The sequence below is a fragment of the Miniopterus schreibersii genome (genome assembly GCF_964146895.1).
Source record: "Miniopterus schreibersii genome assembly, chromosome: 10".
Lineage (NCBI taxonomy): Eukaryota > Metazoa > Chordata > Mammalia > Chiroptera > Miniopteridae > Miniopterus > Miniopterus schreibersii.
In genome coordinates, this window is record NC_138110.1 from 15,142,344 (window position 1) to 15,165,357 (window position 23,014).

Below are 23,014 nucleotides of genomic sequence, written 5' to 3' on the forward strand. Positions count from 1 at the left end.
AAGTTACAAATCAACCGTTGTGTTTTATCTTACCTAGGAAGCCGAAAACCGGAATACTGATGCTAAACATGGGAGGCCCAGAAACCCTGGGAGACGTTCATGACTTCCTTCTGAGGCTCTTCTTGGACCGAGACCTAATGACACTCCCCATTCAGAAGTAAGCTTCCTGTGAACACCTGGACCCATTCGCAACTTGTCCAGTGCATTTTGCCTTACATGTATCTCAGTTCTATAGTTTCAAAAAGTAATCGGTTTTAATGCATATCTGGTAGTGGCTAGAGCAGCCTGAGATTTCCTGTTAGATGTGAGGAAGATGTGATATTGGGAGAACTGCAGGGGAGAGACAGCGAGTCAGTGTGTTCTTGTCAAGCCCGTCCCTCCCAGAGCTCTGGAGACGGCAGTTGCCTGACCCAGCGAGGTCCCGTTAAAGATCTGCAGAGATGGATTTGTTCTTGGCACCGAACAGCTGATTATTCATTTGTGCTGTGAATATAAAATTTGCACATGTATACAATAGACATGCCAATAATATAAAGATGTTGACGGTAAAAGGCAAGCGTCCCGTTTACCTTGGACTCCAGCCTCCAGGTTCCCACCCCAGAGGTGGGCACCGTTACATTCAGAAACAGTTCGCATGTCCAAGCACATGCGTGGACACATATATATATATATCCCCCCTTTTCTTTATGCAAATGTGAATGTAATTATGTATATTATTAGGTATGTGACTTTTTTCCCCAAACTTAATGTGTCTTGGAGATTGTTCCCTAGCAGATTATATGGACCTGTTTCATTTCTTTCATGCCTGTACAGAATTGCATTGTATGGTTGTTAATCACTGGTTAATTGATTGAACCAGTGCCGGATGGGCATTTAGGTTGTTTACACTGTTACAATGAACATTCTTGTGCATACACCTTTGCTCACATATGCAAGTGTGTCTATAGGATTAATATGCATTTTCTTAAGGGGAATATATGCATCCTGATGTCTTATATATCCAAGTCCCTGCCAGGTGCAGGATCAAGAGGAGTTAAGATCGTAGCTAGCACACGCCCAGGGTCTCTGCCTGCTTGTTTGGGGTACCCACTCTTTAGGCGGCTAGAACAGCCTGTGGGGCAGAGGTGGCTGCTCCTCCGAGAGTGTCTGGTTTTCTCTCCAATCTGGGCCAAGAGAGCTGGCCCTTGTCAGTGACCTCAAGCTTCTGTTTTCAAAGGCTTGATCTTGTTGGGCTCTTCTTAAAATTTTCCTTTTTTTCTTAATGAGTAGAAAATGTTTCTGAGGTTGCTAAGGTGGAATAAAATCCGCTTACCTACATATTAAATGATTTAGCAAGCTGGCACCAATCATCGCCAAACGCCGAACCCCCAAAATCCAGGAGCAGTACCGCAGGATTGGAGGCGGATCCCCCATCAAAATGTGGACTTCCAAGCAAGCAGAAGGCATGGTGAAGCTGCTGGACAAGATGTCCCCACACACAGGTAATGTGCTTCTTAATTAACATCTCACCAGTAGTTATGAAATTCAGAACACTACCAAATGCTAACTGCAGCTCTCACTTTGTGGGGGTTCCTATGTGATACACGGTCACTTAGGTCACTTAGCTCGCGAGGTCTTGTCCCTCGTCCTTGGCTGTATACCCTTTTCTGTTACTTCCTTATGTTACAAATAAAAAAACTAAAGATTTGGAACATTAGTTTCAAAAGGCCCTTCGAGGTGTGTGCTAAGTTGAGCTAGCTTATAAGGAAGGGACTACATACCCTAAATAAAAGATGCACATGTCATTGCTCTGGAAAGAAAGCTTTGGGGGATGGATTCAGGCTGCTGGCTCTTCCTCCGGGGTGGGTAGCTGACATTTCGAGCTGAATTAGCTAGCTGTCCCTGCAGCCGTGAGACACGGCAGCTTTTGGTGGCTGCTTCCAGCTCTCGGCAGCACCACCATCGCAAGGCATCTGCGTGCCTTGTCAGATGTGGCACTAAAAGAGGATCACACACTTCTGGCGGCTGTCCTCTGAAAACCTCTAGCCGAATAACAATGTGCAGAATGAAACACTACGTGAATGAACTGTAAGTGCCGTATTTAATCTCATTCAAGACACCATTCACTGTAGGACACGCCATTGTTTCTATATAATACTGAGACACACAAAAAACTCTGCCAGTTAATTTTAAGACAGAGTCTGTTGTAGGTATGGACCAATATGAGAAATGTTAAGACAAAAAAATATGCATCTTAGTACATGTGAATCATATTAATTGCAGGTACATTGTAGGGCCTCAGGATCAGGACAGGAGAGTGACCCGGGGGGACCCTCAAGAACAGCCCCTCTAGGCAGGACCACCAGCCTTTTGCTGTTCTCTGAGAAGACATTGCTAAGAGTTGCTCCCAGAGGCAGCTCCCATTGCACGCAAATAGAGACCAAGGGCTGTAGCCCCCGGCAGAGCATCTCACTTGGAAAATTGCTCAGTTGCGCTTCTGAATGTTAGGTTTGCTTCCTGCCTTTCCTTGCGGCTCAAGGGCATTTCTTACACAGTTCAGCCGCACATGCCACAATGTATCTTCAAACGTTGGGTGAGGGAAACTTGGCTGACTCTGCTCACACCTACTTGATAGAAAACTAGCTCTCTCGCCATTAACAGTCTATCATGATAAAAGGTTTAGCGTGAATCAGATCTGCGATTGCTGTGTGTCTTCAGTGGGAAAAGGAGGCAGAAAGATGGCCTTTTCCTCTGTTGATGTGTTAGTGTGGTGGCGGTCACTGCAAAGGGCCCCAGTAGAGTCGTCAGACGTGAAAAAGGGTTACAGATGGAGGGCATCCTGCTCACCACCTCCCCCCTCTGAGGCTGCTGGGTTGTCCGCACCAGGCAGGCCAGCAGTGGCCTCAGCCTCCTAGTTGCCCTGGGCAGAGCCCCATGGAATCAACTGGATTTAACCCAGTGTCCCACTTACTATCAAACATTTAAATATGTTACTATCCGGTCATTTAACTATGTGGCCATGTAGTGCATAGAGAGGAAGTTACAAGCATCTAGTCTCTAGGGTTAATTAATTATTCCCTGCTTCGGTAAGAACCTAAGCATAATGTCCATTTTATATTTTCATAGTCAAATTGTTGAAAGAATCATTTAAAAACAATCAATTATTAAGCCTTCTCTCTTATAGAGACATATGAAATAAAAGCCTGTTAATCTTTGTTATAACTTTGGGGGTGAGTTTAGGGTACCCATGAAGCACAAGTCAGCCCAGTGGCTTGCCTGTCCAGTCATAAACTATTACTAATGTGACAGGAAATCATCTTTCCTCCTTTCTCGTTCCAGTCCTCGCCCGTTGGATCACTCGCTTACCCACGTATTCATTCATTATCTCCCACAATCCCATTCTTCCATCCAGCCAACCACCAGTTAGTTATAAGCATGGGCCACATCTCAGGTATAATGTGAGGGATAAAGTACTGAATAAGTCACACCCTTACCTTCATGGAGCTGAGTTTCTTGGTACTTTTCTCTGAGGCAGGGAGTAAATTCTCTTGGGGGCTACTTTTGCTTTTTTTCTGGCTCTTGGAAGCTTGTCCAGGGCCTGGTCTGGGAGACTTTGCTACTGAGGACCCTTTGGCACACCAGCATGCCCCGTGGCCCGCAGTTGGCATGCTCTGAGGCAGGCGAGGTAAATGGCTGCTTTCTCCTGCGCGGTAGATGACACCTCATGGAGGCCTGGGTGGGGGCTATGGTGGTGGCATTTAACAGGCCCAAGGCCACTCACTCATTCATTCGCCAGTGGCCCAGTGAGTGCCCTGCATTGTTCAGTGCTGCTATTCAAAGTTGAAAGACATGGTGCCACTTACAAGAAGCTTCCAGTCTGCTGGGGCCTTGCTGCTGCAGGCCCGTCTGCTCAAGGGGTAGAGAGAAAATCTTTTGAAGGATTGTTGGAGTCGTGCTCTACGGAGTGTGTGGAGGCCGATGACCACACAGAGTGGAACAGGAGTCATAGAATAGTCTCAAGGGCTGGAAACTTCTTTGGGGGAACTTTGCATTGAAGACCAGGGGTCGCCCAGATTGCCTGGAAGGAAGTTCCTTGTCCCCTCACTGAGGGGATGGGAGGGAGCTTGGCGATGGAGACCCAGGAGCCCCTTGGGTGAGAAGAGCAGTTCCCTCCCTCCCTCCCTCCCAGCAGCAGAGAGTGCATTGTCAGTGTCTAAGTGCTTTTTTGCAGGCTTTCTTCAGTTGAAAGTTTAGCAAGCCTTATCTGTTCTTTCCAGAATATTTACTCTCTCTCTTGCTTCAGAATGTGGCTACCACCCTGCCTTTATCTGGGAGGGCAGCCTCTCCCCCTCTCTTAGTCTGCAGTATTGAGGAACTCCCACTTTTAGGCTTTTAGGCTGCAATGTAAGGAGCTGGTGGACTTGCAGCATCAGGAGATCTTACTGTGTCGATGTGATAATAGTATTGTCTCAAAATAGATTAGAAAGCCAATGCCACTTCCACTGCACCTTGGGTCCCGGCCACTCCTTAAACAGACTTGACAATATTGTGGTAGTTGGCATTTTAGATGAGCCACATAATCTTTGAACAATCAGTCATTTGGAGTTTGCTTACAGGCTCATGCCCTTCTCCGGTTTTAATCGCAGTTCACCATATTTTATGCAAGAGCACATAAGATTGGTGGCTTAGAAGGACAGACATCCACAAATGATTTCATTTATACCCTTTTCTTCCTCTTTTTGTGGTCCCCAACCAGAGAATGTTGACTCAGGCCATCCTTCCCACCCACAGAGATGCTTCTCTCTCCTTTCAGTATTGTGCACCTGTTCTTGGTAACATGCTCCATTGATCCATGGTTTCCTGGGTCACATTATTGAGCAATGTTATATATATATATATATATGTTGTAGGTGGTGGGAACGGCACCAGGTGTTAGGACCGTGGGGTCAGACCAAACCTGGGTTCAGCAACCTCAGTACTTGGGTTCTGGCTAGGAAAGAATTCAGAGCCAAGACCCAAACTGTAAGAGAACATTTATTTTGTTAATCACAGAGGTAGAGGAAGTAATTCCCAGAGGAAATGGGTTTAGGAAATGAGTTATAAAGGCAGAAAAAGGGCCCTTGGAGCTTGGGAGTGAGGAAGCTAGTCCTGAGGTGCCGGGGCGGGGGGGTGGGGGGCCACAGGCATGCTCCCAGGAGGGAGAGCACCGAGTCCTTCATCCTGATGGTTTTAAGGGAGGAGATCTTAGGGGAGGCTCCAGGGGAAGATCTTAATAGAATTTTCAGCAGTTTTCTAGGTGTGTCCTTTCTGGGTCGTGGTCTCCACTGATTGGTTGGCGCCAGGTCCTGAGGTCAGCTGTGGCTGGTTTTGCTGCTTTTCTGGGCCTGGAGCTGAAATACAACTGAGGCCTAGATGTTATCTCTAGGGAGGAACGGTTAGGGGTCCAAACCACAAGACCAGTGATATGCTAGGGGAGGAAAGTCCACCCTCGAGGGGAGGCCCCACCCTACAGTTGTCCTTGCTGGGCACCTGGGGCTTTCCATTCTGATTACCTTCTGTACCTTGCTGGTGGTCCTTGCTCTCCTGATGTCTGTCTAACCGCCTATCACATATATGTATGTGTTTATCTTTTCCTTCATTTTAACCTAAATGTTTCTTATGTGACCATTTAGTGTTATATTCTTAGTTGCAGCCCCTGCCAGTGGTTGGACAGTAACATTATCTTGGGTTTATTTACTATTACTTAATGTTTATGTAGTGTGTTCTCGTATTAGCCCATGAAAAGACTATGAAATAAGTCTGAGTAACTTTAGGAAACTGAGCTTCATGATTTTATAAATGCCTAAGAATTTGGGGGTTGTAGATGCTTTTAAAATGAAGGGGAAAAAGGTTCAGAAGGACAAAGGAGGAGCTAGAAGAGGGAATTGGTAAAGCCGTAGGGGAAGAAACGCAAAGGCACAGCTGACATGGGCCCCCAGGTGTTTAGGTGCCAGGAACAATTATTTTAAGTCCCACTTGGTACCTCCAATTGAAGCATTGTTGTTGAGTGTTTTTCCTGTATTAAACTAGGAGAGTCATTTTACTCATTTGTTATCAGTGGACTTGTATCAAGTATCCCAGAGCTTTTGTATCAACTAGGTGACCTGGGCCTGAGGGCACAGGAGGAGGGAACTTGGGCAGTGGAATCTGGTGGGAGGCAGGGAAGGAAGGGTCATAGGCTCTGGGATGGGCAGAGACATTATAATGTCAGCTCGACCATCTGCTGGGTGTGACTTTGGGCAGGTTCATTAACCTTGGAGAGTCTTTCCCTATCTGAAAGGTGGGGGTCAAATGAGAGGGAAGAAGTGTCTACCACCATGTCTGGTAGGAGAGGAGGCTCCTAACTCTTTTCTCCCTTCTCTTGAGTCTCTCATCTTAGTCTAGAGCAGAGAACAAGGCACAGAAGCTTGAGGTTTTTTGGTTTGTTTTTTGTAATCCTCACCTGAGGACATTACTTAGAGGAAGGGAGAGAGAGAGAGAAACATCAATGTGGGAGAGAAACATCCATCGGTTGCCTTCCATATGTGCCCTGACTGGGAATTGAGCCAGCGACCTTTCGGTGCGCAGGACGATGCTCGACCAACTGAGCCACTCCAGCCAGGCAAAGCTTGAGTTTTAAAAACCACCGTGCTGAGTAAAGATGCATGTATGTGAGGGGGGAGGTTTGTCCCAGACAGTAGTGATTAAAAGTCCATGTACTAGCTGAAGACGGGGTAAGGTCCAGGGCATATTCTAAACTTCCTCACGTTATCAGCACCATAGGAAATTAGGTTAACTGTCCTTTGTTCTGGACGTTGCATTATGTTTGGCGACTCAGAGGGATCTATATAAAGATTAATACTTTCTCCTTTCCGCACATGCTTCCTAATAGCCCCTCACAAATACTATATTGGATTCCGGTATGTCCACCCTTTAACAGAAGAAGCGATTGAAGAGATGGAGAGAGATGGGCTTGAAAGGGCTGTTGCTTTCACGCAGTACCCACAGTACAGCTGCTCTACCACAGGTAAGAGCTCCTCTGCAGAGGGAGGGTGGGCAGGGCCCTGGCAGAAATAGCCAGGGAACCTGAGTGAGGGAGGAAAGGATAAATCCTCTGTGATCTGAATGGCAGATCCAGTCTGTCTGCTTTACACTTGAGAGTTCAGGTCAGTCCATTGGAAACCTCATGGTCCATCTGTCCCTTGAGTTATTGGCCAGTCGGCTGAGAATTACAAATGGTGGTGGAAGGCGGTGGCTGCTGGTGTTCGGGGCTTTAATGCAGCTATATCATGGACCAGGAATGAACCTTAAGCCGCTTTCTACACTTGGGTAATAAACCTATTTTTATGGCTACCCTAATATTCTTACTAATGTGGCACAAGTGGTCGCTGTTTGCATTTTGAAAGCAGAGGTGCCCATATAACATTGGGAATATTGGTACGTTTGTTTGCTATGCTTCAGTTATGGGTTGGTTACTGGTTAAACCAGAGCCCAGTTTGAGGTTCCCTCTGCAAACTTGGAATTCTGGATTTTGGAAGATATGACTATGTGTTATTTCCTATATATGTAACTGGAGCAGGAGGATAATCTGCCTTTGCCCCTCCCTGTCTCAGCAATTGTAGGCAATGCCTCTACTGTCACCCACAAATACATTTGTTTGTATTCTGTTTCAAGGATTGGGGTCAGCACACTTTTACTCCCAAATTGCTTTTGGATATCAGGGCATATTGTTTCTATAACTATAAGGAGACAGAAAAGGCCTCTGGAAGACATATTCAAAGCCTGCTGCACTCGGGGCGCCTATGAAAACGCCTGAGCTCTCAGACACCCTCAAGAGTTTGAACTGTGATTTCTTTTGGAAATGTACCTCTCTACAACTTCACAATGTCTGGTGATTTGTTATTGGAGAAGGAATCAGATTTTATAAGTTTCTAAGCTATACTTTTGCTCTGCTTTAAAACATATATCTCAACATGTAAGCGTCTGCTCTCAAAATTAGGCAACTTAAGAAGATCGTTACTTATGTGATGAAGGATGCACTGTGGGTTTTGTTTCACAGCTGGCTCTGTTAGTGTGTCTAAAACATCAGTGTCTGTGCAGTTTTCCTTCAGTGCATCTCATGTGTTAGGGCATCTACCTCTTCACTCAGAGATGTGACAGGCTTTGGGAAGTGCACTCATTCTTTGAGGCCACTAGGGTGTCGTTTATCTGTTGTATCTTTTAAACACATGTGTGGCAGGACTAGTATATTCTGTGTATCAGTCACAAGTGATTTTTTTCAGTTATATTTTCGTCTTAATTACTACTTCTGGTAGTTCATGGAATGTTTTTGAGTGACCCAGAACAACTAATGTGGCTTCCAGAAGTCCTTTTGTACATCTGAAAATAATATTCAACCAGCAGAATGTGGTTTGCAATGTGAATATGGTGGTGACTTCTACTTTGTAATTTCTGGAGAGATTGTTTTTGAACCTGGAATGGACTCAGTTTGGATTCCTCTGATTCATTGTATTCTACTCACCAAAGTGGAACTCATTTATTTTTTAAGAGTTGAGTCTTAGCCTAAGAGTACTTCTTTGATTTAAAATGGTTCTGTCCTGACTAGCATTTTAAGCTGGAAACCTAACTGATTAATAGTTCTCATAGTTAGAGAAACCAGTAGATGGGCATTGGGAAGCATGACATGTTTTGGAACTTTTACTCTACATTAAGACTGAGGATCAGTTTCATAGGATTAAGGCTTGGCCCCAGGTGCAGCTCCCCTAGGCCAGGGTCGAGTTGCATTGGGTTGGCACCATTTACCTTTCTTTAGGCTTTAAATTTTCGTGGTTTCCATCTCTTCCTTAGAAATACAAGTTTTATTAGATTACTTCTAAGGTTTTGATATCCATTTAACTTATTTAGGGAATGCTGATAATTTTATAAAAGCAGATAATAAGAGTCCTCATAGAAACCTCAACAAGCTGCTGCTGTTGTTTTTTATCAACAAGCCATTAAAAAGGATGGTTATAAAGCTTTTATTATAATATGGGAAGCATTCATTTCATAGTATTAACTAAAAATGCCCCAGATGCTCAGGATGCAAAATTACTTATATACTAAAATTACAACTCTATAAAACAAGATAGCTAAAAAGAAACCCAACTGGAAAGAACTATGCTAGAATAAAACTGTGGCTGTATTAGTAAGCTGGGATCATGACTGGATTGCTTCCTTCTTTCCTGCCCCCTGCATTTTCTGTAATCGAGTTGATTACCTTCATAGTGGGGGAAAAAAGCATTTCAACATGCTTTTCATTGTAAGACTTGGTCCCTGCAAATAACAACCGCTTATATTTCATAAATCCACTGCCATCATGTTTCTCACAGGAAATGACCTCAATAATCTTTGAAAGGCCTTTGAAATCGATTATTTTTTAGCGATCTTCATTTCAGGGTAGTAAAATCTATATGCATTTTAGAGTATTGAAATGATTATAATTAGACTGATTCAGTATAGAAGCAGTGCCTATTTTGAACTTATAATTATTGCCTTTACTGGTCTTGTTTTTTATTTTCACCATAGTCAGTGGGCACCTACTAAGTGGCCCCTCTGTATTTCAGGTAGCAGCTTAAATGCCATTTACAGATACTATAGTGAAGTGGGAAAGAAGCCCATGATGAAGTGGAGCACGATTGACAGGTGGCCCACGCACCCCCTCCTCATTCAGGTAAGCCAGCACTACCAGCAGCCTGTCACCCCGCTTCTGCATGGTCCAGGTTCTTGCCTTTGCCTTGTAGCCAGGTATCCCTCTGAGCCTCACCGTTCCCTCTCTTAACTTGTACGCTGGGGATTAAAAAAAGGATTAGAGTCTTGATTTATTATGACAAGAGAAAATACACTTAAAGATTAAAGGTTCAACTCTTTTCTTTCTTCAGGTTAATACTGTTAGTCACAAGCCATAGCAGAATTATATTTTGAGTTTTTTGTTTCCCAGTGACCAGAAGAACGTTAAAGATTACACAAGGTGTTCCTGCTAGTGTACGTTCATAGACTGAATGACAGACAAATAAATCCTCTGCTTTCTAAAGCCTTTAAAATGTCAAAAAATTTTAAAACTTAAAGGTCTACATGTTTTGAGACATGAAAATAAATTTAACATTTCAATTGAGAAAGTTTCACAGAAGAAATTTCAAAATTCTTCTACATAATTATTTATAATATTTATATTAGTAGGTGCTTGGTCTTAGGAGAATCAGTATAAACTACAATTCTAAAGCCAATGGCTTTTTGTTTTTAATTTTATTTTTTAATTACAGTTTACATTCAGTACTATTTTGTGTTAGTTTTAGGTGTACAGATTAGAGGTTAGGCGATCATATACCTAATCATATGCAACGTGGCCCTCCAATATTTCAAGTATCCATCTGACACCATACATAATTATTGCAATATTATTGACTATATTTCCTATGCTGCATTTTACATCCCTCAGACTATTTTGTGACTACTGATTTGTACTTTTTAATCCCTTCACCTTTTCTAGCCAGACGCCCAATCCCCCTCGTCTCTGGCAACCATCACACTGTTCTTCTGTATCTATGAGTCTGTTTCTATTTTGTTTGTTCATTTATTTTATTCTTAGATTTCACGTGTAAGTGAAATCATATGGTATTTGTCTTTCTTGGTCTGACTTATTTCACTTAGCATAATATGCTCTAGGTTCATCTATGCTGTTGCAAATGGTAAGATAGCTTTAATTTTTTTTAAATCCTTTTTTGCCCTTTGAATACCAGAGTACTATTGGGATTGCCCTGAATCATGAACAGATAGTTTTGTTCTGTCGGTGGACGTTTTTGCCTTTGAGTTAGTTGAGGTAGGAGAAATATTAAGTGATTCAGATTTCACCCAGTCTGTGTTTCATTCCTTGGACATCCTCTGACTGGTAAAATACCAGCTTAACCTTTTTAAAAAGCCTGGAGTCACTTAAAATCCACAACCACTAGATGGTGCTAGACATTGTTAAAAGCAGGCCAGCTCTCCTCCGAGCAGACAGTTCCTTATGCATTTAGAAGTCAAGGGTTAATAGGTTGAAATCCAGTATTAAGTAAAAAGTGAAAAGAGGGTGCCTTCTCTTAGGGATGGGTGTAGATTTGGTCTCGGTGTCCCCCCACTTGTTTGCTCTGCTGCTGGGTCCAGCCAGTATCGCCTGAAGCCCCAGCATGCCCTGATTCTTGCTCTTGGAGGCCTGGACTGGAAACTAAGGGTGTTTCAGGTCAGCACTGACATGTGGTAGCAGAGAACTGCGGGGTCTGCACAGCATCTGCCTGCCCCGATCCAGTGAGTAATTAGATTTGCATTAAAATTCAGCCATTTGAAAAGGGGGGAAGCAGAAAGATGGAAAGGCCTCTTAACTGAGGAAGTCTCCGTTCATAAAATGAAAGGGAATCTTAGAGGCATTTATCTGCCCTCCTAGATGGTGTGATTGAAGGCTCTGAGAGCCGCCTGCCCCTTTCATTCTGCTGAGGGCTTGTGCATAGAAAACACCACAGATGGATCCTAGATGATTTAAGTAGCACTTGGGCTTGCCCACGGCACCTCAGTTTTGGCGGTGGCTTAAGGTCTTCTGTAAGGCAGAACAAACTGTGTTTGTACTTGCAGGTTTGCAAGATGAGAAAAGGAAAAATACTAAACTTCTTTGGAAACACAAATTTATACATGGATTTTATTCTTAATATTATGTAGATTATATGAGAAGGAGATTTGCTATCTAGCAGAAGTAGAAAAAACACACAAACCCAAACCTGGACCCTAAACTAAACTAAAACTAAAAATACAGTTAAAAACTAAAACTATAAATTTTTTAAATCAACATTCCTACTTATCATAAGCAGCCTTTACTGAAAACGGTCATTTTATCAGTTACACAGCTGTTGGAATAACTGAAGTCAGTGGATGTCCCCGGCTCCTCTGTAAACTTCGCAGTGGGACTCCTCATCCAGCTTTTGTCCAGAAATAGTCCTTGGTGAGCACCCTCAGTTTCCAAACACTGCAGAGTCCACCAGAAAATACTGTTCGTTTGTTTTTTGTATGGAATCCTATCACATCCTATAAGTAAATTATAAATTTTGAAAAGGAAACTAAATCTGTATGCACCATTTTGTGCCTTGGGGCATTTATTCGCCCAACTTTGGGGGTTCTGGAAAGATAAATAATATCTCAGTATTTATTGGGGAGTAATTTGCTCATCCTAAACTGGTATATACCCAAATAACAACAAGTATAAATTCTGGTAAATTGTCCTTTATAATGTTTTAAAAACCTTTTTATTTGGAAATAATTTCAAACATGCAGAAAAGTTAAAAGACTAAGAGTAGTATAAGGGACTCTCGTCTACTCTTTACCTAGATTCATGTATTATTAATACTAACATTTATCTCTGTGTATGTGTCTATGTCTATATATACATAATTTTTTTCCTGAACCTTTTGAGAATAAGTTTTAAATATATACATACATATATAAAATCACCCTTTTCACCTAAATAGCAGGGATAGTTCTTCTGTAACCATGATATAATATTCGACTTCAGTAAATTTAACATTGACTAATTTATCTAATCCATGCTTATATTAGAATTTTGTCAATTGACCCGTTAATGTTCTTTGTAGCATTTGCTTTATAAGTGAAATGACAAAGAATGATTAAAGTGTAAGATGAAAGAAAGCCTCCTCAGATCTGGGATTTCAGCACCTATTGATGTGAATCGGAAAGTGCCAACTAGACGAAGGGAATTAACTGGTCTGGTCGACAGAGGTTTGGGGGAGGAGGCGGCCTGCGTTCTAGCCCAGGTTCCGCAGATGTGACTGAATGGGCCCCCACGTCGGCGCATCTTTCCGCCCTCTGTGAATTTAATGGGAGTTTTACAACCTCTCATCTGTTGTTGTGAAGGTTGTTATGAAGATTGACTCGGTGAGGATGTTGGGCTCAGAAGGAAAAGGTCATAAAAATAGATAATATTTTCTTATTCCTCTACTATTTCTGTCTAATGTATTTTAATACAATATGCCTGAAAGCCAAACTAAGGAGATTTAGAAAGACCCCGTAAGCTGTTTTCCTGCTAACAGAGCAAATGAGAGGTCTTAAAACAACTTCTCCTTCCCATCTGTGTTTCCTTTCCATCTGGAAGTGTGCCCTGTTCCTCCCGAGGGGCAGCAGCTCCAGAGCGTTCATTTTCAGTGAGCCATTAGCGAGCTTTAGAAGTTTCCCATCAAATTCCCCAGGCCCCTGAAACCGTTATGAGCCATTTTGATGATGAACCAAAGCAAGAGAGACTGTACTGTTTGCAGTTTTTAAAAAAGAGCGTTCAGAGCCTTGAGGGTTGCTCTGACGGTTTTGGTGTGTCTCATTGTTAAGACACTGTCTTTTCCCTCCACCTCCTGCTCCCCACTTGCTCCTGATGCCCTTTCTTGGTATTTCTGCAGTGCTTTGCAGACCACATTCAGAAAGAGCTGGACCATTTTCCACCGGAGAAGAGGGGCGAGGTGGTCATTCTTTTTTCTGCTCACTCACTGCCAATGTCTGTAAGTATGAACATTTTGTCAGATGACCTCATGGGAGAGGATTTCTAAACGTGTAGCGTGGACCCAGCTTCCACAATGTCCTGAATTCTAAAATCTCAGACTTAACATGGTGCTCATTTAACTCAACCCACTTCTTGATACCTAAGAATAACTCATTCAAATTATAATATTTATAATTTATGGTATAGGGTGGGGCAAAATAGGTTTACAGTTGTTTATATGGAAAATAATACAGTAATTAATGGATAATAGTAGAAGAATAAACTGTTTCGCATACTCACAACTGTAAACCTACTTTTGACCCACCCTGTATAAAAATTATAATACCTTGAAGATATAAAGATTTTTAATAAGCGGCCCAGTGAAATGAAGACTGCTCTTCTGCCTGGTGTTTCAGTGGGTTCATCATAGGCCCCCCATTCAGACTGAGCTCTTTCAAGCTCATTCTTTCGTCCTCAAGACTTGACAGGGGCTGCCTGAATTAAGCGATTATGTTGTGGTTTTTTTAATCTTCATCTGAGGATTTTTTTGTTTTAATTGATTTTAAAGAGAGAGGATGGGGGGGAGAGAGGAAGGGGGAGAAGCACCAATTGGTTGCCTCTTTTATGCGCCTCAACTGGGAATCGAACCTGCGACCTTTTAGTGCCCGGGACAATGCTCCAGCCAACCAAGCGACACGGCCAGGCCACGATGACGGGTTTTAACTTGCTAAGACTGCAGACCTCTCTTTGGCAAGCGGATACAGAGCATATAGAACAAGAATGATCCAGCGAGTGTCTCGTGTGATATGTGGAAGTGCTTGTAATAAGCAGCCAGTTTCATCAGCTCAGAGCCAGCATCGTGTCCTACAGACATTGCTTTCAAAGCTGGAGAGGTGGAGAATTTCATTTTCTTAGGTATTACTAGGCTTTAGCTCCAGGATTAATGGAGTCAATGTGAGTCCGGGCCACTCTTCTACTCGGTCTTTACTGCCACCTGGTGGTCACAAGGGTCGAGCCCTCTGCAGCTTTTCCACTCCTGTCTGAGCTAAGCCGTTGCCGTTTCAGCGGTGTGGGCCCTGGAGATCGACTTCTCTCCTCTGGAAGCCTGCCTGTTCGATTTGGACAGGTTCATAGCCTCTGTTTCTGGCATTATGCAAATCTTCACACGTCCACCTTCCTTCTCCACCCTCACCCTATTTATAACTGTCCCGGTGTGATGAGGCCACGTCTGAAGTGCCAGAAGGGAAGCTCTTGAACTGGGAAAGGAGGAAACACATTTTTACACATGAACGTTTCCAGGTGCTGCCTTCCCTCCTCTCACCCTTGGCCCCGCTTCTCTTTCTCCCCCTCTGAGTCCGAGCATGCTGCTTCCAGGTTTTTTTGCTACCCAAGGGTCCTGTGTGGGACTGAAGAATGCCACGAAGTCATGCGGATAGGAAGGGCGGGGGGAGCGTGGGGTTGTCGAGGAGGGAAACTGATGTAGCCATTCCCCCCCTTCGTGGCTTTTAAAAATCTTATTGTTCAAAAGAATTTTAGATTTACAGAAAATTTGTGAAAATAGTGCCATATCCCCTTCACATAGCTATGCCTGATGTTGACGTCTCACATAACCGTGGGGCAGTGGTCAGAACTAAGAACCCACCCACGTGCAGTACTGCTAAGTAAAGGCCAGCTTTCCTCGGAGGTCACCACTTCTCCCACAATGGCCTTTTTCTGTTCCGGGATCCAATCAGGAGCCCACATCCCATTCAGTTGTCATGTCTCCTCGTGTCCTCTGATCTGGCCTTTCATGACCTTGATGTTTGTGAAGACTGATTTTGTAGAATGCCAGCAATTGTATGGCATGCCCCTCCGTTTGGATGTGTCTGGTGTTTCCTATTATTACACTGAGGTTGTGCATTGGAGAGAAGGGTACCCTGGGGCTGACCTGTCCTCAGGCATCATCTCAGGGACACGTGATGACGAGGGTGCCTTACTACTGGTGGTGTGATTGTCGGTCATGTGTCTAAGGTGGTGTTGCTGGATTTGTCCATGGTGTAGTTACTCTTTTTCTTTTTATAATAAAAAAATCTCTTAGGGGAGAGTCTTCAAGACTTTGCAAGCGTCTTGTTTCTCATATTTTTGCCCCTCATTTTAGCACCCATTGGTGGATCTTTCCTGTAGCAGTTATTTCTGTGCTATTCTGATGGTGACTTTATGTTTTCCTCATTCCGTCTACATTTATGTTTCTAATGGTTTTTTAACTAATTTTTAGTAATATCATAAAGTAGTTCATCAGTATTTCATGTCAACAGTAGTTATTGAGCACTGTTCTATCCACTATCACAGGATCTGGGAATGAACAAAATAGACACAAATCTTTGCCCCTAGAGAGTGGAGGAAACAGATAATAAACATAATATATAAGAAAAGATTACAGTTATATTAGGAGGTAATAAGTGTTATGGGAAGAAATACGGCAGGGTAAGGGTGTTAGGGCGCCAGCACACAACTAAACATTAAAGCAATAAAAATACAATTTTTATTGAACATTTTCAAGGGATTAACAAGCTGTTCTGACTGTCAGAAGCGTTTATCAGACATTCGCCGTACACAGAGCATTAGTCTACAGTCCGTTGTGGGAAGAGTGGGCAGAGAAAAGGAATTAGAAGGCACAGGTCACATTCTTGAGGACCCTGGGATCTGAACCCATGTTCTGCTTCTCGCGTCTCTCATTCCACGAGCGTTTACCCTTTTTGTTTCCCTGGACCCCATAAACTCAGTTCTATGCACTGTCCATATGCTGCTCTTTCAGTTCCTGTTCCAGAGTCAGCCACTCCAGTGATACCAGGACAGAAGTCCCATCCCATGTTGACTCTTCCTGCCCAGCTTTCCTGTGCCAGTCCCCTATTTCAGATGGGGCACAGAGAGACCCATCATCCATCATTGTATATTGTCAATCTCCCACGAATAATGTGGAACATAGAGTTTGACATTTTCTTAGGGACCGTAAAGATCATTGACCTTTGGCCAATGAAAAAAATGGATTCAAGGAAGTTTGGTGATTAAGCTGATATTGTGCTGTCTTTAGTGCAGAGGCAGAAGGGGAGGACTCTGGTCTGGGGCTCACGTCATTTCACTGCACTGTCCCAGGCCCTCAGAACCCGTCACAGTGCTGTGACTGAACACCCATGTGTCTCTGCTGCAGGTGGTCAACAGAGGGGACCCCTATCCTCAGGAGGTGGGCGCCACTGTCCAGAGAGTCATGGAGAAGCTGGGTTACTCCCACCCCTACCGACTGGTTTGGCAGTCCAAGGTAGGTGGCTTCCACAGGTTTGCGCCTGTCGGCTCTTCTGAGGACGTCTATTTTAGGACTTAGTTATAAAATGATGAGATTTGGCTCTTTTGTATAGACAGACTGTTGTGTAACCTGATTGCTCACCGTGGACAGAAAGAACTCCGCAGGCAAGTCAGACAGAAGGGGAAATCGAGTGACTAGATGAGTTCCACTGACTTAAAATATTATTTCTAGATGTAATGACACTAATTGTTATTTATAGTCTGCCAACTTCTAGAAGGATTCAGACTTCAGTGTGAAAATTCCAAGCCCACTGAAGCAGGTGTAACGTGTGGCCCTTGCTCTCAAGGGAGGTGTGTGTGCCCAGGGCAGTGCTGCACCAGACACCACGGAGCAGCGGGGCCCATGTGCATTTCTCCTTCCTCCTAGGTTGGTCCGATGCCCTGGCTGGGCCCTCAGACAGACGAGACTATCAGAGGGCTTTGCGAGAGGGGGTGGAAGAACATCCTTTTGGTCCCGATAGCATTTACCAGCGATCACATTGAGACACTGTATGAACTGGACATCGAGTACTCTCAAGTCCTGGCTAACGAGGTAAATGCTGCCTGCCGTCTGCCTTGCTAATCCCACTGTGCTTGTTTTAGAGGGAAACTTTCTCTGCCGTGGTCTAACTGTGTCTCTCAGAAATACTGCTTGGTGCGTGTTTGCAGGTACTGTGCCCTCCTTGTTCTGATGCTACTTAATCTGAGTTATAAGTCTGATCACATCAAGTCAATTCCACGGCCGAGGTGGGGAAGCACTTTTGTGCGTTTCTGAAGTCAGGGGGCTACTATGGGCGACATCGTAGTGTTTAATTTGGGTATTGTACTACTTGAAAGTCATAAAAACTACATTTTGTTGTTCTATAATTCCTTTTCTTCACTTAATAGTGTCCTTTGGGTTTCTGAGGCGTAGGCATCATTGTCACTTAGGAAAAGAGCATGTAATTTTCTTGATCACTTTTTTTATGCACTTGTTTGTTTGCTCCTGTGTTGTTATTAATCTGATTATTGAAATAAATACCATCCTTAGTGTCTTGTAAGATGGATGTGAATCGGCATTCAGAGCTGAGAAAAACTGTGGTTCACCCATCTCATGGCTTCCGAGGGTTGGCATGAAACTCGAGTCCAATTTATAGCATTGTTTCTGTGGGAATTGTGGAAGCGTTGGGACCCAAGAGGCCCTTCCCCCGCATCTCCTGCCAGAACTCCTGTCCCTGGTCACTCTTGTGTGATTGATGGAGGCCTGGCCTCGAAGGATCCTCCACCCTCTCTGGGGCTGGTGGCAGGTGCAGGGCAGGGTGGAGAGTGGGCTGGAGGAGGGCTTCAGCCAGCACCCAACCCCGCAGGGTTTTGTGTGCATGCTGCTCATCAATCAAGCGCTGATGAAGTTAGAGGGTGCCTAAATTACGTGTCAGTGGTTCTGATAAAGAATTTATGCGGAAGTTGTAATTGGCTAAAATGAGGTTGCAGGGTTGTCCATGTATTTCATTGAGTGATGCTTTCTGCATCCCACCATGACCTAGGCTAATTGTGAGCTTGCTAAAAAGACTTAAGTGCGAATATAGTTCACACCAGTGTGTTCTGGAAAACAAGTTTTTTGTTCATATTGAACGATAGTTCACATTCTTTAATATGACTAAACTGAGGTATTTCCTTAGTAATCCATGGGCTATTAGTGACTAATAAATTAGTCCATACAGAGAATAAAGAAAACTATCTAGCTACAATTTATTTCACTGTTTCTATTGGAGAATATACTGTATTTAAAACAACTAACTTTCTTTAAAAAGTAGTTTGAATGTTTTCCTCAAATAGAAATAACTTTACTGCTTTTTGATAATAAAAATAATATAGAGCTCAGACAGTTTAGAGAAGTATAACATAGATAGCAGAACTCAGAATCTTACCCCTCAGGCATAATATGTTAATACCTAAATAAAAATAAGAAGACCCCTTTCTCCTCTAAATGCGTGTGTATTTTAATTAAAATGTTATTCTTCTACACGTTTAACAAAAGTGGTATTTTATTCCTAATGTTTTGCAGCTTTTTTCTTAAACATATATATAGACCCAAATCAATAAATATATTTAGATCTATGTAATTATTTTTAACAGATTCTTAATTAGTATACATTAAAGATGTTCCTAATTTTTTACTGTCATAAACTGCTCTGTAATGAACATTGTTTCCTTTTTTATTTTTCCCATTCTTTTCTAAGGATAAATTCCTAGAAGTGGGATGTAAATGTTGACATATTTTACCTCATTTCCCTACTGAAATGCACCCTTTAATTTTTCTCCTGGCAGCGGTGTCTGAGAGCACTGTTGGCCAGCCCTGGTCGCCTTGCTGTTACTGACTTCTTCATGAAGTTTTAGAGAGCAGTTGCTGGTTGAGAAGTGTGTGTTTGCTGAATCTCAGCATTTTCCCCATGCTGCTCTTCTAATGTTAATGCTTCCTTAAAAGATAAAGCACCTGGAAAGCCATCAGCATTTTGGAAAGTGGAAGAGAAGATCCTAACTACCTGAGTAAATAATAATGAGATATTTCTCACTTATTTGGGGGATAATTAACTAGCTATTTTTGGAGAGGAGAGTAAGGATGGTAGTGAAACAATGCTCAGATTTTTATTTTAGATTTTTTAAAATTTAAGGGTATATTTAAAATCCCAACTCTGAATTGGATCCCATCTAGGTTCAATATACATTAAATTAATTTACCTCTTTTGACACCTGGAATCAAAACAGGTATAAAAATTTACTTAAATCAACATTCTGCTTAGGTGGAGTCTATAAAGGTGTGCATTAGAGGTACATTAAAAGAAGAATGGTGAACAGATTTAAATTACTTGGGAATTCTATCAAATACACCCTCAAAAATGGTTTGGAAACAAAGCAGCTATGGGAAAGTAATGCGTAGGGGGAGGAATAGCAATTGAATGCAACTGCATGATAACAGAGGTAGAGACCAGCATATGGCTTGGTCACGTGAATATTTTTCATTTCTGAGCAATCTGGGAACTCTTTTGAAGTAAGACTTTAAGTTGTGTGTGCGTGTGTTCTGTAGCAGTCAGTTTCTTTAAAAAAAATAAATAAATAAAATAAAATGTGTATGTTTTTTTCTTCCCTTTTCTCATTTGATTCAGTGTGGAGTTGAAAACATCAGAAGATGCGAGTCTCTTAATGGAAATCCACTGTTCTCTAAGGTATCTCCGGAGTTACAGCCCTTTTAGTAGAACATATCGGAGAGTAATCCTCTGAGAAACTCTTGCAGAATATTGGTTTTCTCACATATTAGAACATTTTGAGGTCCAATTAATTACAAAAATAAAATCGAATTCCTTACACTGTCACTCTTTTTTCCTCTAGATAGCCCCCATTTTCTGATTTCTACTCACCTATCGCTATGTCCGATTTAAAATCTGCCTTTCAGAGATGAATGAGGTTTAGCAGGCGGGGTAAGAGGATTTCACCCTGTCAAGTCTCTATTTAAGTTTTCTCCAAGCTGAGGATGCTTGGGAAGGAAAGATATTATAGAATGTGGTTCAAAGGGTTCATAATTCAGATTAAAAGACACCCCAAGCCATAGTGATTGTCGCGACAGATGGGAGAGGAAATGCATGGGCCGGGGCAGACGAGCAGCCTTTTGTCCTGACCAGCCTTTGCCTCTCGCCCGCCTCGCAGGCCCTGGCCGACCTGGTGCACTCGCACCTCCAGTCCAACGAGCTGTGCTCCAAGCAGCTGACCCTGAGCTGCCCGCTCTGCGTGAATCCCGTCTGCAGGGAGACTAAGTCTTTCTTCGCCAGCCAGCAGCTGTGACCCCGCCAGCGGGCCCCTGGGATCAGGCAGATGCCAGCCTCCAGACACCTCCGACGGGGACGTGCCCGAGGGTGCATTTAGCGCTCACGCACAGCCTTTGGACACATATCGTGTGGTTACTTGAGGAACGACTCTGAAATCCTTATTGAGGGTTTTCTATTTTTATATCCCAACATAGTAAGCACCTGCATTCTCTCTCTTTGGGTAAAGTCACTCATTTTGGAATGGCCACTAGGCTATTTAACAAGTGAGTTTTAAAAATTTATCTTATGAGACGCACACATATTTTAAATACAGATTTTGGTTTTATTGCCCAAAAAACCTGCATGGGGACCGAGAGCCCCTGCTGTGGGCTGTCAGTGTTTATAAGTCTCATGCATATAGTTGTTTTTTAAGTGAACGTAGTTGAGTAAATGCAATATAATTTGAAAAAGCAATGTTACCTAATCTCTCCTGAGCCCATGGGTTACAGAATGCTGGTGAGGAGGCGTGGTTGCCTACAAGGGCTGCTTTTGCCAGTGCTGGGACCATTAATGGTCATTTTGGTGCTTGTATGTACCCTCACTTTCCTCATCTTCAAACCAAATCAAGCGCAGATGCCAAAAGTGCTCTGAGCGCCCCAGGCACACAAGGCTAATAAACTTGTAGAAATCCAGCGTTGTCATCCGTGCCAGAGTGGGAATCTGTGTGCCACGGGAAAGGAGGCTCCCGCTCCCTCCTGTCCCCAAGGACGAGATGCCGGGAACGCTGATGATGGGATTCACTGTTCAAGCTCCTCCCAGGACCCGTGAACCTTTCTCTAAGCATCTTTATCTTGATTGAATGTCGCCTTTCTGCACATTTTTTTGAAGAATTATTTTATAAAGTCAACTGTGTATTGTAATCTTGAATTCTTTCTTAATTTACAATTTTTAATTACAAAAATTATATGACCTGATAGGAAATTTGAAACAGAGAAGAGAGAAATAACCACTCTAATGCAACAGCTATTCATCACTGTCTTTCATGCCATTTTTTTCCTGTGGGTATTTTTAAGGCCATTGTAACCTTGAATTTGAGTGAAAAGTTCTAAAAATGTAGAAATAATGTAGGATCAGAGTCTGATCTTCTGTACTTGGATTTGAGTGGATTAAAAGTCTGATGGATCCATAATAATTTGTAATGATCACTTTGTCTTTCCTCGTTGCCTTAAAACTTTACTCTTCAAAAGATTTTGTTCTTCTTTGATTTTGTAAAAATCCTGTTCATAAGGTGGGAGTATTAGTGGAGTCATAGATCTTCTATATTCAGGACTTACAATATTAATCAATATTATGACATTATTAAGGTTTTAACCAGTTTGATTCATGCTCTCTGTTAAATCAAAACTAATCCAAATTAGTTAGCAATCAAAATTATCGAATAGGAATTTACTCTGTAATACAAGAAAAGAAACATACTGTTCCCTCTAGTTAATAGTTTGCTCATACTGATAACGGCTCTGAAATTTGAATAGCATCGATATATTTATTCACATCGGTTTTTGCTATTCATAGATTGTGTTTCCAGAGAAAGGGACCAGGCATAGGTAGTTCTTTAGAATTTTCCTCATCTGTTTCCATCAGCTTTTTCAGGATTAAGTTCAAAGCAGACTGAGTGACTGTCCCACATGAATTGAATTCTCTGGGTTAGTGGCCTAGTGCTGAAGACAGGTTATACTTGCGGCCGTTCTCCCCCCTTCAGGAAATTTCCTGAGGGCCTACCTCACTTTGACTGCTTTAAAGTCTAATATATTGTTATGGAGATGTTGCAGAAAACTCCAAGAGCTCTTCTAGGGCACCTGAAGCGCCTCCTTTACTAGGGAAGCTTCCAAATTAAGCGTGGGCTGTCTGGAGTAATATCCTTGATTCGAGTTGGGACCAGACTGGCGTTTGCAGCGAGAGGCTAAGGGGGATTTATTGGGATCGCTCCCCATGGCATTCATTGTCCTGAGAAGTGTTGCCTTTGGGTTATTAACCAGAGATGGGTAAGGATCATACGAGAGGGTAGCATTTGGGAGGACAAACTCAGCAATTGCTCTTTTTAGAGCTAGTAGGCTTTGAGAATTGTTATCCTGTTTGTCAACTTTGAAATGCAAATGTTTGCCCTGCTAATTAGCAATGTTGGCAGTTTCTTCAAGCTGCACTTAGGTGCAGACCTGGCTTTGACGAACCAACTTGTAGGGAAAACTTGCAGGAGCTGCGATGATGAGGCAGGTAGCTCGCCGGGGTTACAGAAGGCCTGCCGCATGTATGTATAGCACAGAAGGAAAGAACTCTTCTTAAGAACGTGCCTTCTAGAACTACTTACCTTTTTAAAATT

The 23,014-nt window shown here is 42.8% G+C and overlaps 1 protein-coding gene across 2 annotated transcripts in view; it reads left to right on the top strand.

Annotated features, from left to right (window-relative positions):
- FECH (ferrochelatase) overlaps positions 1-21,885 on the top strand; it is a 33,513-nt gene extending 11,628 nt beyond the window's left edge. For both annotated transcript variants that reach the window (XM_081149029.1, XM_081149030.1), the window contains 9 exons: positions 38-157; positions 1,333-1,481; positions 6,890-7,024; positions 9,600-9,706; positions 13,461-13,559; positions 16,728-16,835; positions 17,247-17,411; positions 20,002-20,061; positions 20,540-21,885. In XM_081149029.1, coding sequence (XP_081005155.1) covers positions 38-157; positions 1,333-1,481; positions 6,890-7,024; positions 9,600-9,706; positions 13,461-13,559; positions 16,728-16,835; positions 17,247-17,411; positions 20,002-20,061; positions 20,540-20,674 — 1,078 coding nt within the window. In that variant the 3' untranslated portion in view covers positions 20,675-21,885. The remainder of the gene's footprint in view (positions 1-37; positions 158-1,332; positions 1,482-6,889; positions 7,025-9,599; positions 9,707-13,460; positions 13,560-16,727; positions 16,836-17,246; positions 17,412-20,001; positions 20,062-20,539) is intronic.
- The last annotated feature ends 1,129 nt before the right edge of the window (positions 21,886-23,014 follow it).